Consider the following 18,492-nt stretch of genomic DNA (forward strand, 5'->3'; position numbering starts at 1 on the left):
CTGCCATGTGAAGGGTATTTGGGATGATTTATAAGTCCAGATGGCTTCCGTTCTGCTCTACATCTTGCTTCAGATCCCATATCAAGCAGCACCTCAAAATGACGGCAGATTCCAATCATTGTTTGACTGTCAATATCAGCAGATGTGAATACATGTACGTATAAATCATCTCTCTTACCTATTCCCTAACAGTTATTCAGGTTTCATCTCAAAGGTCAAAGAGGGAATCAGATTTGTGATTACAGAAAAAGAATCATAAATCCATCTAAGACTGACCATCCTGGCTTGTTGTTATACAAGGAAGCGGTGGCGGCTGCATCCAAACTCTATTGTATGACTTATGATAATAACTCAGTTGTCAGGGGTTGCCAAGGCTAAAAAGGATTTCGGAGCCTGATCGATGACCAACGAGCACACGCAGTCTGACAGCATTAAATCTCTTTGCACTCATATTCATATGCAGCCTGATTTGTTTAAGTGTTCTGTATCAGTCAGCTCAGGGTAGGAATGGTAGCGGTCCAATCTATCCCATTCTGTTTTACCAGATTCTTAGTGAGGGGATTGAATCAAGTCACAGTTTTTTTTTTAGACATAATTGGTTGGTTGGAAACTGCCTGCGAACATAATTATCTATGTATTTTGTTTTGATAGCTAGCAGGTTATCTCTAAAACCTGTGAGCATATTTCAATAAAATTAGGCCATTGCCGGAGGAAAAAGTAATTAGTGCCTGGTGCTGATCCAGCAATATTCAAAGGATGTTTTAACGTTGCAAGAAAAGACATTTTTCAAAACTGTTTTTGCTTTTTTTCATCTGATTTATTGCAGTTACTTGAATAAAATAATACCTGGCACGTGTTCCTGATGATTAATGCACGTTGCTGCTTAGCTGAGATTTGTGATCTCTGGGTGCTTTCCAGTTTTTTAAAATAAAACTAAAAGTATGTGCAGTCAAAAATGTTTTTACTGGTTTACAAAGGTATAGTTCTAGACTAGGTTTCATCATCAGTACCAGTGTGGCTCAGTGCATCCCTCATTTGAAAACAAATCATTATCGTCCCAAACCTTAACCCAGTCATGTTTGTGCTTTACCTTAAACAAACCTTCACCGATTAAACAAGGATTTTACTTTGCAATAGGGATTTGAAACCGTCTAATTCAGGTGAAATGTTGTTACCTTTAGTCTCTTCCACAATGTGTGGGATTAAAATGTAATCTTTTAATTGAAGCCCTACGCAGATATGATGCATTTTAGGCAGATAAGACTCAAAGAACACATTCCGGCTGCTTAGCTGAGGACGTTCGGTTCATGGCCAGTCAAAATCTGTTCACCTTGCCACAATAGAAATGGAGACGTGAGCCACGCTTTGATGTTTCCATCTTGATAAAATGAGGAAGGAAAGCGAGCGGTCATTGTGCGCTCCGTCCTCAGCCAGAGTCCTTCACTTTGCTGCTGTTGTTCTGACAAGCTGAGCCATGGGAGCAATTAGGAGAGAGACAGACTGCGGATGACTAGTCCGACCCTCCACTTCTCACTCCTCCTGTTGTTGCCTCTCACTTTAACATCTGTCCTTGCAATCGATCCAGCCATCTCTACCGTATATATATTACTCATGCTGTATTCGCAGTCCAGACATCCGCAGTATTCACTGTCTTCATTTATTATTAGTATCATTAATCGTCTTTCTGTGCTATTATCATAATTATTATTCATGTTCCTTTGGTTCCCCATTTATAATTTATGGCTGATGAACCACATATTCTGAACATCATTTCTACTATGAAGTGTGATGGCTGAAATACTCTCATCACTTTCAGCTGACTGTGAAATGGTAAACATTGTGTGTTTTGGCAGCTAACGTCTTCTCCCCATCATCTGTTTTACCCCTAATGCTTTGCTCTTCGAGACAAATCCTCACATTTCCCACTGGATTCATATCCCTCCACAAAATCTTTGCAGCTACTCACTCTAAATTCAGTAATCTGTCTCGTCAACCTTTAATTTCTTCTCTGAACACCGTTCTCTTGTGATTGTGGTTGTTCGGGTCCCATGGTTCTCATGACCTCGCCATTGTTTTCATGCAATGTTGGATCCAATACCTGAAGTTCTTTTTAAATGTTGTACTCACTGTAGATTGCTCTGGTTAATAACATTACATAAATAGCAAAAATATTGTTTAAATGACTATTTAAAAAGTCTTTGCAGCCATTAAGAGACCAGAAGTATAGCATTTGATAATGATAAAAATCATACTGGTGATACCTTTTTGAATTGCTGTTTGTACGTGTTTTAAAGGGGTCAACACATTACATAAATATTACAAACAAAATCCAAGAATTTCATAATTATAATAAAACAATTTTTTTTTTTTTAATGTATCCGTCAACATGACTTGCAAACCTACACACATTAACAGTGACGAAATAGCAACCAAGCACATTTATTCACACACACACACACACACACACACACACACACAAACACACACACACACACACACACACACACACACACACACACACACACACACACACACACACACACACACACAGATGTCTGCATGGTGAACATATGCAGGAACATAAAAAATACTCAGGAGACTCAGTGCTGCGGATACATTAGAGTAATGAACCATGTCTTGTGATGTAAACAACATTTTAGAAATGTCCTGTGTGTGTGTGTGTTTGTGTGTGTGTGTGTGTGTGTGTGTGTGTGTGTGTGTGTGTGTGTGTGTGTGTGTGTGTGTGTGTGTGTGTGTGTGTGTGTGTGTGGAGGCGGGTCCCATCTCATTAATAATATCTCCGCTCTAGCAACATCTTCATCCTGCAGAGTAGAAGCTGATTAGCAAAACTAATCCAGATGTTTAGTATCTCCTCAGAGACGTTGATTCATAATTAGTGTCTGTTTGATTGTGTTTTTGTGTGTGCAAGCTCCTGTGTTCACATTATTGAGGATGCATTTGGATTTATAGTCAATATTGATTAGTATTGTCTATTTTCTTAGTGCACATGTTATATAGGTCAGGGCACAGTAGGTTTCAGTTCATATTTTAAGAGCCACTGAGCTTCATCACGCCCCTGGAAAAGAGAAACATGTTTATTCATTGTGCTCTTTTTAATGCCTTTTTTGTGTTTGTCTCTTTCACCCTTGTCTGTCATTTTAAGCCCACCTGCTATTTGATTTGGAGTCTATCCCCCAAGAGCACATTCTCCTCTAACCAATACGGCAGCGTGCCACGACACAACCTTTGAAGTTTTGTCTCCATAGAGACCTTTCTTAATTGGGATACATTAGCATAATTAGCATCTATCTCCTGCTGAACATGCACTCTTCCACTGCACTGAACTTGTGGATACTGCATGCATGAGAGAGAAAGACTTTTGTCTGTTCTACAAAACAGCAGACATAAAAAACTATCTATATTCAATATATACATATTGCAGTCAGACCCTCTAATTGTAAATGTAGCCTCATGTTGCCCCCAAACGTTTCTAAAAAGCATTATTCCTAAGAAAAGTCCTGAAACACAATACATGATATGGAGGCTGATTATTATCCTAACTTTACCATGAACACTGGTTTTTCAGATTGTGAAGACTCTGCGGCAGTCTCTGAAAAATAGGCCAAGTCACCATGGACAGTCAGCACGTTATCTTTCAGTGTGCCGGATTTAAATCTCTTGTCTCCCAGTTTAGAATCAGACCAGTTGGATCCTTTGAGATTACATCGGAAACTTATGATTTATACGTGTCACATTGACTAATATGGATGTGGTCCTGTGGTTTAAAGGGCCAGTTGTGTAACATTTTGGGGGTCTTTTAGCAGAAATGGAATATAATATTCATAAATATGTTTTCATTCTTGAAACTAAGATTTTTTTTTGTTACCCTAGAACAGGGGTAGCCAACGCGGTTCCCGCAGTGACCACGTGAGTCGCCCGCAGAGCATGTTCTAAAAATAGCACTAGTCACCATGGAGCTCAAATTTGTATTGAATTGTTTTTTTTTTTTATCAATGACACTTGAATTATTCTTTATTTTAAAATGACAATATTGAATATAGAATTTAAAAAACAATTTATTTATATGAACTCTGACCCTGTAAGCTAAATCTCCATTACCCTTTTCGCTGAGACAAGCTAGCGGGAGCAGCTACGGTGGGGCGCGAGGTTCGTTGTTTACGCTAAACATGGCAGAAAAGCGAAAGAAAACGAACTATTTTCACAATAATTGGGAGGAAGAAAAGTGTGTAGGTCTCATTTGCGGAGCGACGGCACATTGTGGAGACACTTCGGTACGTGTCACAGAAGCTACCATGCTAACTAACTAACTGCACACCTGCAGTTAAAGGCAGCTTTGAGCAGCAGCATCTGTTTTCACCAGGCCGGTCAACAAGTCACAGAAGCTTCACTTAGAGCTGCACATAATTTAATAAAGAACAAGAAAGCCTTTTCGGACGGAGAGGTCTTGAAAGTTGCAATGATGTTATTGAAAACACTGTTCTAAGACGAGAAGATCTCCACTGTCTCTCTCTGATGTTACAAAGTTAGTGTTTGTACAAACAGGATATGATTTGAAGATGTGACAGTTAATGATTTCCTAAATCTTTTTACAGAAGTGATGCTTTGTACTAAAATATAACTGTGTGTGATTTTGAACAAAATGCTACAAATGTGCTCATTCATACAAAACTGTCAATAAAGATATTTACAAAAACATCAGAGATGTGATAACTCTTTCAAATGTTAAAATAGATTGAGAACATAAATAAATAATGTTTAAATATCTGTTTCCTACCATGGTAAATCATTGTTAATAATCATTGTGAAGAATAATTAACATTAACATGTGATCAGACAGTCTCTTCACATATGAATATTTATTATGATTATTATTATTAATGATAATGTTATCATTAAAGGTGAACCGTGCAACTATGTTATTCAGGAAGTTTGTATCAAACAAGTAGCCCTTCCTATTCTTCAGTACCCTTGAAGTAGCTCTCTGTATCAAAAAGGTTGGTGACCCCTGTCCTAGAATAAGCCCTTCTTTTCTAAATTTCAATTTCAGTTGTTACTCGTGGGAAGCTTATACTTTTCACGGCTGGTACATTATTTAAATGTGCTCTAGTTTGTTTCTGGCTGGTATGTCTCCCTTATATCTCGAACACACACGTCTGCGGGGTGCAGAGCCCTCACTTTGCTCCTGCAAGTAAGTGCAATGGCCAACCACCAAGTCTGGTTTATAAGAAAATTCAGCATCTGCATACTGTGCTTTCATGAAGAAGGCTGCAGAGGATGTTCAAGAACAAAGGGTCTGTATGTCAGTCACAGAGAGGGAGATTACATTTCTTTATACCAGACAGAAACGCAGTTTTTACTGTATTTTTTTATTTGTATAAGTGGCAAAGAAGCTTGACCAAATCAGTCTTACTTCTTGAATTCTGTGATCCGAGACTGCTGTCATCAACATACACACCCTGCTGTAGCTGAATGAGCTGTTTTCTTGCATCCCAGTGACCTTTATAGAAAATGGTGAATCCGCTCACATACAAAGAAAGACAGCATGAGCACTGCATAAGTATCCACCAAGCCCATGTTCATTGTTTCTGGAAAGTATGGAACAATGCAGCTTGTTGACCTCACTAGATGAAACAAATCACCCTGCAAAGCTCAGAGGGAGACAGACCTGGGCTGACCTGAGATCAGAGGAAAATATTGTGTTTTGTCAGGTTGGCATTTTAACAGTTTGTGTTTCCATCGGAGACGCGATGCATCTCGTCAGCGTTTGTTCTTTGTTGCCACACACTAATGTAGCTGTGCTCGTCTCAGCCGGATAGCCAGCCCTCGAGAGCCCCAGTCTCCGTACACTGTCTCCTTGACATCCCTCTGCCCCGTCTCAGATACTCCGCTCTGACACAGCTGGCTCCCCAGAGATCCCTGCTTTGAGGGCTGTCTTTGTTCCACTGACTAAGAGAACTTTACAATGAGATGCTTTAGGAGCAAAGAGATTAGCCGTCACCTTCTACAGAAATATCCTGGAAGAAAATCAATAATAAAGTGAGCTCATACAGCTCTAGAAATCAATTTAGAAAACAAGTGTTTTTCTCTTGAACTGTGGCATCAAGCTGCTATCTGAAGATGAATTAAAAAAACAAGTGCTGTACTTAAGTAGTATTTGTAGGAACTAGTACTACGCCTCTGCCTTGTACAAAGAAATATTGCACTTTTTACTTTACTACATGTACGTAACATCTACAGTTACCAGTTCATTGTCATACTAAGTTGTAAAACATATAATAAGCTTATACAATCCAATGAAATTGTAAGGATTAAACTAGTGGTTCTTAACCTTTTTGGCTTGTGACCCTTTACAAAAAAAGCAAGTTTTATGTGACGCCCCTGTTCAACTTCCAGATGAATATGATTTCTCCTCTAAACGTCTCATGATGGTTTTGTTTAAATAATTGCATCAGGCTCTTACTATGGAATATTTCACAACAAATCTTATTTATCTTCTCATGACCCCTCAGATTGACCTTGTGACCCTTTGAAGGGGGCCTGGCTCCTTACTGTAGTCTGGGAACCACTGGAATAAACTCCAGAACTGTATAGAAAGTAGTTACAACAGTAACATACTTACTTATGCATCAGTTTGACTTTTAATACTTTAAGTATTAGTAGGATTTTGAATGCAGGACTACATACTTTTATACTGTTGTATTGGTACTTTTACTTAAAGGAACTGAATACCTCTTCCATCACTGAAAGACTAGGTTTAGAAATATCTTCTGAAGCCCAAATATACACAGCGCTCACCTGATGCCCTTATCCAAAACCTGCACATTTATATTCCATGTAAAATGACAGAGGAGCTCTGGGCTCTGTGTTTTGCTCGAGGACACACAGGGATCAAACCCGTGACCTTTCAGTTATCGGTCGTAGTTTCCAACCACTTGCCCTCACATGTATGCTGTTACCCATTTATTTCATTATTACACAAGTGCCTTAAGAGGATAAGAGAATCTTTCATTTACATTTTAATGTAGCTAGCTGATCCCTGACTTAAACGCTTGACCATGTGATGAATAGGTGAGGGCTTAGTGTCCTGATTACAGCCTTAAGCAGGACACATTTCCATCTGCACTGTTGAATCTTGAGGCTAGATTGGTTGGTATGGTTCCAGAGCGAACGAGTAAAGAATATTTTTTACTTTAACTTTTTAGAATTTTAATATATGAACAGTTTTTTTTTAAATGATTTACTTGTTTGGTCTGCTCCGAAAGTCTGAATCCTGCAGATGTATAATTTACAAAGATACAAAACAGAGAAAAGCTTCAAATCTTCACATGGGAGAAGCTGGAAGCAGAGAATATTTGCCATTTTTACTTAACAAATACGCCTTTTTTAAATAATAGATATAATCGATGGCCAAACCTTTAAACCTTCACTCTAACTCATTTACTGTTGGAAATTGAATCTGGTGGACATTTATTGTGTACTGGCTTTTGCTACCATCTGACCAGTGACCTTTAAGCTTTTCTCTTTTAATCGATCTTTTCAGAGGATGCCTTCTCTCCGCACTAGCTCACCCTGTCGCCGAGTTCATTAATTGCATTAATCAACAAATTTCCCTAAAGGCATCAGAGGTTATAGCAAGTATTTAATACTAGAACTTTTCTCATTTGATATTAATAGCTCTTTTTAATGCATGTATCTCAACATATCAGCACAAGGCTTCACTGTAGTGTAGCAGAAAATAATCCATGAAAACCCGGGGGACTGAGCTGCCTTTTGTGCCGCCATACAGAAGGTGTCAGAGGGTAATAGGAAGATGAATGAAAAATAGTTGTTTAAGCTTCCATCAGTGATCTATTGATTGATGCATCAACCGATATCCCATTGTGTTTGCTGCTCGCCCGCCTGCCTCTCTGTCTGTCTCTGCCACCTGCTACCAAGAGAGGGAACTAGCTTCTCCATCTGCCCCTGGATCTCCATCACTCGCTCTCTGTCTGCCTTTCTCTCACTGCTTTATTGTCTCTGTCATCTCTTTCTTTTATTTCTCACTTTGCTCCCTCTGTCACTCTGTTATCTGTTTTTATCAGCGTCATTTTTCTCTCCCACCCCTCTCCTGTCACGCACCCCCTTCCTCTCGCTCAGACACACACTTACATATTCACCTCTTTTCCTCGAGCGAATGTGAGGAGGTGTCTGTTCCCCCCATATGGCCTGTCAAGTTCCAGCAGTGAGAGTGTGGGCGGTGTGTTGCATTCTAACATAGCATGGCGTTAAAAAAAGGAGAGAAATCATATGTCGGATGGTGGTGGAATAGGCTGTGAAGATGCATATCAATTAAGGAATATGCCTTTGAATTTATGATGCAGCCATAAATAATGGGGAAGTGAAGTGTTTATTTTTGGGTAAAACATCACTTATAAATTAATAATTGTCTACAATCCAAAGGGATGCAGCATTAGACAGTAACAGGTGGTGTGTGTAATGCAAGATGTGGGTAAACATAAACAATGTTTAATATGCAGAAGAGAGAGAAACAATCCTACTGGATCTTTTCTAATCTGGTTTGATTGTTTGTTTTTTCCCATAATGCACACACACACACACACACACACACACACACGCACACGGCTACAGCTGCAGACGCTGCGATGCAGGAAGAAAGGATGGAGAAGATAAGTGCACGGAAATATGCAGAATAATTAAGTTATTTGACAGAAGAATAGCTGATTAAATGTTTTCTAAAGATGAACTACTTTTCATTTCAGTGAATGATAATTGGCTTTTGAGTTTAAATCAATCAGGGCCACTCAAGGTTTAACATGTTTAAAATGTATAGGGAGTCTAACAGGTGTCAATCCAGGAATATTTGTCTTTTGTAAAACTGAACGTTGTCAGTTTTGTGACTTGGTCAGACAAAACAAGCAATTAGATTACATCAAATTGGGCCTCTTTCTGATAAGCATATTCCCTTTTTTACTATTTATTAATTCTCTAATCTCTAACAATATTATTTCTGCTTCTTTTTCATTCAATCCAAATCTTTTTTTTTTAATGTTGTATGTAATTTATTGTTATTGCTTCTGAAAACGACTATCTTGAAAATGTAGATTTTCCTGGTTGAATAAACACTAAATAAAATAAAATAAGCTCATGTACCCTGAAATCATCAAATGTGCTGCTGCAAAAGAGAGAACCTGCGTGATCGCTTACAGAATAATACAACAGGGATAAAAGAGGCAAGGCATGTGTCTGATACATTGTAGTATTGTATTTATTGTATTTATTTTGTTCTCAAGTTTTTATTTATCAGTTCCAGTGTCATGGTGCAAACAGTGTGAATGCACAGGAGGACTGGAATGCTGGTTAAAATGCATTTTTGCATACAAACCTTGCTCAATGCAGGTTTGAATACAATCTTTGTATTTGTGTCCATGTGAATAGAAACATAAGGTTTCTATTAGTCCTGGTTGAATTAGGTGGAACAACTAAAGCCCAGCGGGTCAAACCTATCTTTACTAAAGCAGCCAATTCTTGTTAAGGACACGTTGCTCTCAGTCCAAATTATAGCAGCATGTTGTGCTTCTACCTGTATCCAAGAAAAACAAACGTCTCTCTGTTATCTGTGTCACGCAGCAAACAGGATGGTGGTTGTGTTGGTGGTGATAGTGGTGTAGGATGTCACAAACTGCAGCGCTAATGACAACAACAGCCCTATCGACTGTGTTCAACAGAAACAGGATGATGTCAATGTGGGTGGGAGAAGCTGCCATGCTGGGAGATATCATAGACTTGACCCAAAAAAAAAGAATTATTCTATTCTATTGGATTCTACTGTATTTTGTTCTATTATATTATATTGATATGATTAATGTGGCCGCATCCTTGGCACAGATTCAGCTGAGCATAATCTCATCATTGAGGAATATTGCATCAGTCCGGTAGATACTTGCAGATAAATGTATAAATCTACTTCATGCACGGGGGCAGTCTTCATCCCTGAGCTGTAGCGTTGCCCTGACGACTTCCTAAGGTTTACTGCGGAGTTCAGCCAGATTATGAATAATGGAGAAAGGTCAGGATAGATTTTTAATGGATTTATACTCCACCTGGCCACGGTTGCATCAACAGGGATCCTGGAACTGTTGCTTTGACTGCTGCTGCTGTGTGTTGAATCGACAATGAAAGTATCGCTGAACATTAACATAGGCTACACGCTCCATGCCGGAGTTAATACCAATAACCCTTTTCATGTATGTGCCAAGTCATGACCTCATTTCAAGCATCATTAAAGAGTGGTCTGATCATATATTTCCGCAGGAAGCAGTTTAATTCAATAAATAATCGGCTGAATGACGGTGGGGCTACACAGACAAATAATTGTAATTTCCTTCATTTTTGTAGCGTAAAAGAGCAAATTCCTTCAGTCATTAGCGACTTAAGTCTTCGTTTCATGTTTCAAAGTGTCTACACAAAGTTGGGTCTGTACATGCATGAAACACTGATTGCTCGCTGCGTGATACGAGGAGCTTTACATTAATCCCTCTCCTTAATAAGCTGTTTTCATGTGCATCAAAAAAGGAGCCAGGGTGGGTCTTAATCAGTCATTCTACGTCTGTTTCTGCTCCAAAAGGCGGGTCACCACGACTTTAAATGCGGCCTTTTAATGTTCGCTGTGTGTGTGATGTGGGAGATGTAATTTGCAAGAAGTGTCAGCGGCAACCGAGGCTGAGAGTCGTGTCCCCTGTTGACACCGAGTAAACAGTAATTTAGCTTGTGTGTCCCTGTCCACCCCCATAACGCCGATGGAGACTAATGATCACACCCATGTGTAATTGCTCTGACATCTCACAGTGACAGATCGTACAGAAAGCAGAACATCGGGAATGGCTTTACGCCAGGCTAGAAATGGAAAAAATAAATTAGAAATATTCACCCATTATGAAAGCATTTTTAGTTTTTTTCAACTCACTCTTAAATCTGACCTTTTAATGGCAACTTTTTATTTTATTTTGGAGTGTGCAGGGAAATGCGGCAGATACAAATATAGGCATGAACCACAAATATGCCTACATTGGAATTTGTGACTTGGAAGAAAATCCCATTTTTAAAACACAGCTATCCTTTTCACTTGATTTGCATAATTCTAATTAAATGCTCACTCAGAAGCACCCAATCAGTATGTCAAGTAGAAAGTAGGAGGAAATAAATCCTTTTATATGTTAATCTACTTTACTACGATATTGTCTAGCCTGCCAGGGAAATGAATATTTCACACCTCAAACTACAGAGAGACATTCTTATTTGCATCAGCACGCAGAAATAAATGTGCTATTTCCATCATTTTAGATTAGCTCTGCTTTTTGGCTGCTATTAAGCATTATTCACACTGCAGATGTATTTTGATTTTATCCAAGCAAATGCTGATAACATTTCATAGTTCCTTGCTGTGAAGACTGACCAGAACATTTGAGTTTGTTCCAGTAACCCTAAACCTTTAGACCAGCAATTGAAAGGCCAAACTTGAACACCTCATAACTACTTGCGGTAGATACCTACCTACGTATTTACAATAAGAAAAGGAAGAACTGTTTTTCTTTCTTCTTCTTCTCACAGTAAACAGCTGGAAGCTCATTTATCTCTCTTCGTGACTTGAGTGCACTGACAATCAGCACAGGTTTGGTGGCAGGAAGTATGCTGATTGATTTATGAGGTTGACAACTGACAACTGAAATCCATTATATTATCACCCTCATGATCATCAACACCAAAGTCAGTTAAAGAACATCAGTTTAAACAATCAAATTGATGTTCAATTCAATTCAAAAGACAAAACCTTCACACGTTAAAGGGGACTTGTGTCACATGTAGGCTCATTAGAATATACTGCCCCCCCCCCCCCCCCCCCCCATTTGAGTATCTCCATCAATCGCTTGAGAACTACCTTTGCATAAGTGCACCATATTTTCCTCGCATATTGTAGTTTTTGAACATTAAAGCAAGTAAACATGTTCTAGTAGAACACACAAAACACAAGTATGAACCTGAAAATCAGCGTAACATGTTTTTTTAATTAATAATTTGTTTGGATTAAAACAATATGTCTGTATCTGCAGAGACCTCACCCTCTGCCTGTATTTTCCTATTTTGCTTTTCTGGGCGTCAAGCTAAAGAAAAATGTAGTGACCCGGTGCCAGATTGTTCCAAGACACATAAGCGCCAAATAAACTCAAAAATAGCGAGGAGAAACACCTAACTAACAAAGCTTGTTCTAAAACGAGAGGGAATCTGGAAGCTTACAGACAAATCCTAATCATTGTGCCTTTAAGTTGCTTAGGACAAAAGTAATGTCATCATATTAGTCCACTAAAACTCAATACACAAATTAATTTAAGATCTTTATGGGAGACACAGCTTGTTATAATGAAGTACTTTATATTAAGATCACATTAAACTTCACCATCTGCATAACAGGAGGTGATATCTTTGAGGATTACAAGAAGATTTTGTGTAAACTGAGACAAGTCTGCAGTAGCTTTAGTACGCTTTGATCTTTCACTTTTGCAGAACATTTGTAATTTAATGAGCAGGGAACTTATGGAAAGTTTTCATGCATATTAATTAAACCATTATTTATTTAAGAAACCTAATTAGAAGTTCATATTTGCAATAGGCCTTTTTCACAGTAGGAACAGCACAGGTCTAAATTATGGATTTAGATGGCTGAATCCCATTTAGCCGCTTCAGTTTCAGGGTCCTGGTGTTGTACATCTCACACTATCATGTTGTGCCGGGAAGCTGGAACAGAACGGAGCCATTATTAATGTTGTGAGTAACACCTGTGCTTTTCCTAATATGACTTACACCAGGAAAGTGGATGATACCACTCTCGTTCTGAGGTTGTTACACTGGCTTCCTGTGTGTCAAATAATTGCCTTCATGATGGTTTTTAAAGCACTGAATGGTTTAGGGCCAAAATACACTTCTGCTAAATTATGAACCATCCAGATCTCTCAGGTCGTCTGGGACGGGTCTGCTCTCTGTCCCCGCACTCAAAACTAAACATGAAGAAGCAGCGTTCAGTTCAATTATCTTAAATCAAGGCTGAAGACTTTCCTGTTTGCTTATGTCTTTTATTAAATCAAACAATTATTAATTTCTTTAATAAGAGGGCTTGAAAGTTCACTGTTTACTTATCTTATTCTATTTTTATTTCCAATCTCTTTGCTCTTTAATGACTGTTTTTAATTGTCTTTAAATGCAATTTTATAACGTATTTCTTTGTCTTGATGCTTTTTAAATGTTTTGGTGTGGCTGAAATATGCTATAAAAATAAACCTGCCTTGCCTCGGATAAATCTGTAATGCTAAAGGGCACAAGTCCCAGTTCAGTGTCACAACCTAAGTCATCCGTCACGTAACTCAACAGGAGCACCTTGCCTTGAGGAGCCATTCACTACAGTCAGCGGCATCTTACTGTGCCATTTATTATGACTGCACACACACACACACACACACACACACACACACACACACACACACACACACACACACACACACACACACACACTCACACACAAGTGAACATACTCCATCTTTTTCACTGCCTCACACATATAAACCGCTCACAGTCCTGCTTTATTGCTCTGGCGCACACACTGACCAGCGTTTGTCCTCCCCCCAGGTGACGATTCTGATCATCTTGGCCCTGGCCTTCCTCGCCTGCATCGTGTTCCTGGTGGTGTATAAAGCCTTCACCTATGACCACGCCTGCCCAGATGGATTCATTTACAAGGCAAGAACCATAATTGGCTGTATTTCATTTGAAAGTGTTACAACACCCCTACTCACAGCCCAGAGAGTCAGGGGGTTAACAGGGCAGCTGGATTGAGGAGGGGGTAGAAATGTAGCCTTCACTGGATGAGTTTAGTGCAGATTTGAATGCGATTATTGATTTGATTAGTCTATAAAATATTCTAATAGGTAGAAATGTCCATCACAATATCCAATAGCGCAGATCACTTTTTTTGGCCAACCAAAAAACAAAAGATGGAGAAAAGCAGCACATTTGAAACACTTGAACTCGTAACATTTTTGCCTTTAAGGGTTGCCTCTTTATTTATACAGCCAATTAGAGACATTTTGGGAGTCAGACTTAGTGGATAGTTAGAGAAGACAGATATCACTATTATATCTATCCGTTGAATATGAAGCTACAGGCAGAAGCCATTTATATAGTTTAGTGAAAATACTGGCAACATGGTGAAACAGAGAAAATAATCCACCTACCAGCAACTCTAAAGCTCACTAATTGGAACGTTATATCTTGTTTGTTTGATCCATACAAAAGGCGAAGTGTAAGAGCAATGGAGTCTCCGATGGTTGGCTGGTCTCAGCACATAACACACTGTTAAACCAAAACTTGTTGTTCTTACAATTCATATTTTGTATGAATAAAAACATATATAGATCTAAAGTGTTAATAAGTAAGCTTAAGAGGTGCTACTATGCAGATTGTGTTTCCTTTGCCAAATCTAAATCTAAATAAAAAGTTAAAGGTGAGTGCACCATCCAGTCTCCTAAGAGAGAAAAATAAAACAACCGGCCTACTTTTACTAATTTCTGAGGTCACGTTACAGGAAGAGGCTAACAAGACTCTTCAGACAGGCAATCATCAATCGATCATATCACTGATTTAGTTATGACCAGTATATTCAAGTGTCATTTTAGACTTTTGTTCCTTGACACAGAAGACAAAGAAAGAGATTCCATTGAGGCCTCTCTCATATGCAATTAGCCATGTCGACTATTAGATGAAAATTAGACTTACTGCTTATTTGACAATAATTACCACATTATGATCACTAACTCCCCATTTATATAGCTTAGGTCGTAAAAGATAACGGCTTATACAGCCATTCTTATCCAACAATCTGCTGTCTAGATATGTACAGTATTAGTGTTGAATCTCTCCCTCTCCTCTGTTGTCTTCTCCTCTCTTCTCCTCCCTTCTCCTCTCCTCTCCTCTCCTCTCTTCTCCTCTCCTCCCATCTCTTCTCCTCTCCTCCCATCTCTTCTCCTCTCTTCTGCTCTCCTCTCCTCTCTTCTCCTCTATTGTCTTCTCCTCTCATCTCCTCTCCTCCCATCACTTCTCCTCTCTTCTCCTCTCTTCTCCTCTCCTCCCCTCCCATCTCTTCTCCTCTCTTCTGCTCTCCTCTCCTCTCTTCTCCTCTATTGTCTTCTCCTCTCATCTCCTCTCCTCCCATCTCTTCTCCTCTCTTCTCCTCTCTCCTCCTCTCCTCCCATCTCTTCTCTTCTCCTCTCCTCTCCTCCCATGTCTTCTCCTCGCTTCTCCTCCCCTCCAATCTCTTCTCCTCTCCTCCTATCTCCTCTCCTCTCTTCTTCTCCCATCTCCTCTCCTCCCACCTCTTCTCCTCACCTCCCATTCCCTCCTATCTCCTCTCCTCCCACATCTTCTCCTTTCCTCCCATCTCCACTCCTCCCACATCTTCTCCTCTCCTCCCATCTCCACTCCTCCCACATCTTCTCCTCTCTTCCCATCTCCACTCCTCTCCTACCATCTCCGCTCCTCCCACCTCTTCTCCTCTTCCCTCCCACCTCTTCTCCTCTCCTCCCACCTCTTCTCCTCTCCTCCGCCAATACTCCCTCCCCTCCGTATAGACTTCCACTGCACTGCACTTAAAGCATAAGTTTCTCTGTACTTCATGAGAGGTCACCTTGGAAGTCTGTGTCTCTGGACAAATCCTTAAGGTGGAATAAATCTAGTCTCAAGCCCACAGCCTCTGCAGGGGCTCTGACTGCAGGCTGCAGAGGTATTATTAGCAGTGTCACATGCATGTTCACCGGGTGCAAAAGTGTCGATAGAAAATCGCGCTCACACATTGTGGCACATACACTACTCAACTGCACACAAGGTTGTAAATGTTTACACACTGAAGCACCTTCTGGCCTGTGAGTCCCCTTCCTTTCTATACATTCCTACATAGATGTACTATTAGACTAAGTAATTTAAATGGATTCTTATATTTCTTCCCTATTCCTTCTAATAAAAACAGGACATATAAAATTACAGAATATAGGCTTGTTTTTTTCATCAAGTAAACAACGTTTTTGGCTGGTTTTGGTCATTATTTTACATCATTGATGAATAAATATTCTACTGGGAACCACACGGTAGCCTACATTGTTTTACTAGATACAAACAAGAGAACTTCAAATAATATGTAATATCTATAAATATCTATAAATATATATATATATATATAAATAAATGAGTGGTAAGTAGAGTTAGACCTCGAAAACAAGCAACTGTCTTATTTTGTCTGATTCCATAAATAAGATACACCTGCCATTTTCTTGGTGCAAACATGTCTTTAAAACTATGCACACTGTAACTAAAGACTTCTAATTTAAGTTAAAGAAGATTATTACAATTTCAATGGTTCAGTGGGTTTTATCTTGACCTGGTATTGTCTCAACTTGAAAACTTAGATGCTAAATGCAGCACTTTAACAATGAATTCATGGATAAACGTTCTGAACCTCACTGTTCCCTTTCTCCCTCACAGCACAAGCGGTGTATCCCAGCTTCTCTGGAGGCTTACTACGCTGCCCAGGATGCCAACTCGAGGGGCCGTTTCTACACAGTGATCAGCCACTACAGCATGGCCAAGCAGACCACCTCGCACTCGGTCTCCCCCTGGCTGCCTGGAGGGGCGGCGGGGCAGCAGCCCGACGCTAAACCCCCGAGCAGCGAGGGCCAATGAGTTAGCCGAATGGTTAAAGGGTGTTGTGAACACATGCAGACATGAAGAAACACAGACACATGTAGACGCAGACACACTCAGACATGTAGGTGAATAATTAAAGATATAGACAAAAGAGACGTACGCATCCACATCAGCTACACATATAATGCCAATATAGAGTGAACACATGCATGCAGACATAAAAACACGCGAGTACATTCTAGGTCATGTTCCGAGTTACATTGACTGCCCATTTATGTCCTCACTCTCTTTTCCCATTGAACCTTCTCTTGGGATTATCATCGTCTGCTGATGCACCACATTCATGCAAACACACACACACACACACACACACACACACACAGTCTGCTCTCTCGTTACCACGTTTTTAGTCCCTTGCTCTAATTTATTATTTATTGACTGTATTGATATATTTATTTTTTACTGTAATGTATGGATGATTTGGATGTGATTATCTTTGTACAAAGGCACGAGTCAATGTTGAATTTCACGCTTCATCTTTGTGAGATTCTCTGAAGTCTTTTTTTCTTTCTTCAAGTGTGTATACTGTAGTTGTATGTATGTATATTCATTCACATCCCCTATTCTTCCTTTCTTACCTTTCTTGCCCAAACTGCGTGACCTCAGGCGCGTCCGTCAAACACCTCACACACACACACACACACTCAGATCACTCCATATTCCAACATGAAAAATGCCAGTATGATCTTGTATTGCTGTAACACATTTTTAAACACTTCTGTTCAGTTCTCTCTGAGGAAGGTTTGACGCCAGTGTCCACATCTGCAACACGTCCTGAGTTGATTGAAAGAATGTTTCCATCACGGCTGTTTGATAGCTCATATACAGTGACATTTCAATGTGCTATACATTTTAAATCCTGAAATCCCCCGATGACCCAAGCTGTACATACAACGGTGCGCTCAGGCTAGTTTTTCGTGTGTATGCATTGTAGTAGATTTTATTAAGAGGTTTTTGTTTTTTACAGACGTACGACACCTTCATGCAAGTTACTTACAGTCTATTGCTTCAGTCTTGTAGCTCCATTAAACACAATGTTGCAGATGGGAAAGGAAATACAATGCATATCACCTTTTCTTGCCAAAACTGGTATTTCCCGCTGTGTTTTGTTATGTTTATTGATGGGCTTCAACTGCAGACGAGTTTTGTTCCTGTATTTTTCATTTTGTAACGTTGGATCTGTTGTCAAGAGCGATTTTATGAGATATCGTGATGTTGTTAGTTGATATGTAGCGATACCTGGTGTAATTTATCAGTGTGCATCCTTGTCCCTCTTCTCTTGGTTTGAATAAAAAATAAAAAAAGCTGTGACCTGTGCTGAGTGTGTCTGTCAGTCCCACTTACCGCCGAGTCTCTCTCTCGCACTTAAACAGCAGCTAATAGAGCCCGGAGGCAGCGAAGTGTGAATGACAGCTACAACTTTTCATGCAGCAAGTTATAATATTCACATGTTCATACTCCTACACACATTTACACTACATTAGATATGTATTCTGCTGTCAGTGTATATAACTTTCAAGAGCTTCAGAGAAATGTGTTGGCTATAATGATGAGTAGCTGTGATTGACAGTACGAGAAGAATACCTGTAATGGCTACTATATATTGTATTTGTCTACAGAGTCCTTTGTGAACGGCAGATAATGCCTCTGTTTTTCTCATGAGCAGCACTA

General features: G+C 39.6%; 1 protein-coding gene across 1 annotated transcript in view; it reads left to right on the forward strand.

The window, feature by feature from the left end:
• Window positions 1–18,137, forward strand: part of nsg2 (neuronal vesicle trafficking associated 2) — a 37,886-nt gene extending 19,749 nt beyond the window's left edge. Inside the window, 2 exon segments of the mRNA XM_029449039.1 lie at window positions 13,696–13,806; window positions 16,600–18,137. Coding sequence (XP_029304899.1) covers window positions 13,696–13,806; window positions 16,600–16,797 — 309 coding nt within the window. The 3' untranslated portion in view covers window positions 16,798–18,137.
• Window positions 18,138–18,492: the final 355 nt, after the last annotated feature.

Source organism: Cottoperca gobio, chromosome 14, assembly GCF_900634415.1.
Source record: "Cottoperca gobio chromosome 14, fCotGob3.1, whole genome shotgun sequence".
Classification (NCBI taxonomy): domain Eukaryota; kingdom Metazoa; phylum Chordata; class Actinopteri; order Perciformes; family Bovichtidae; genus Cottoperca; species Cottoperca gobio.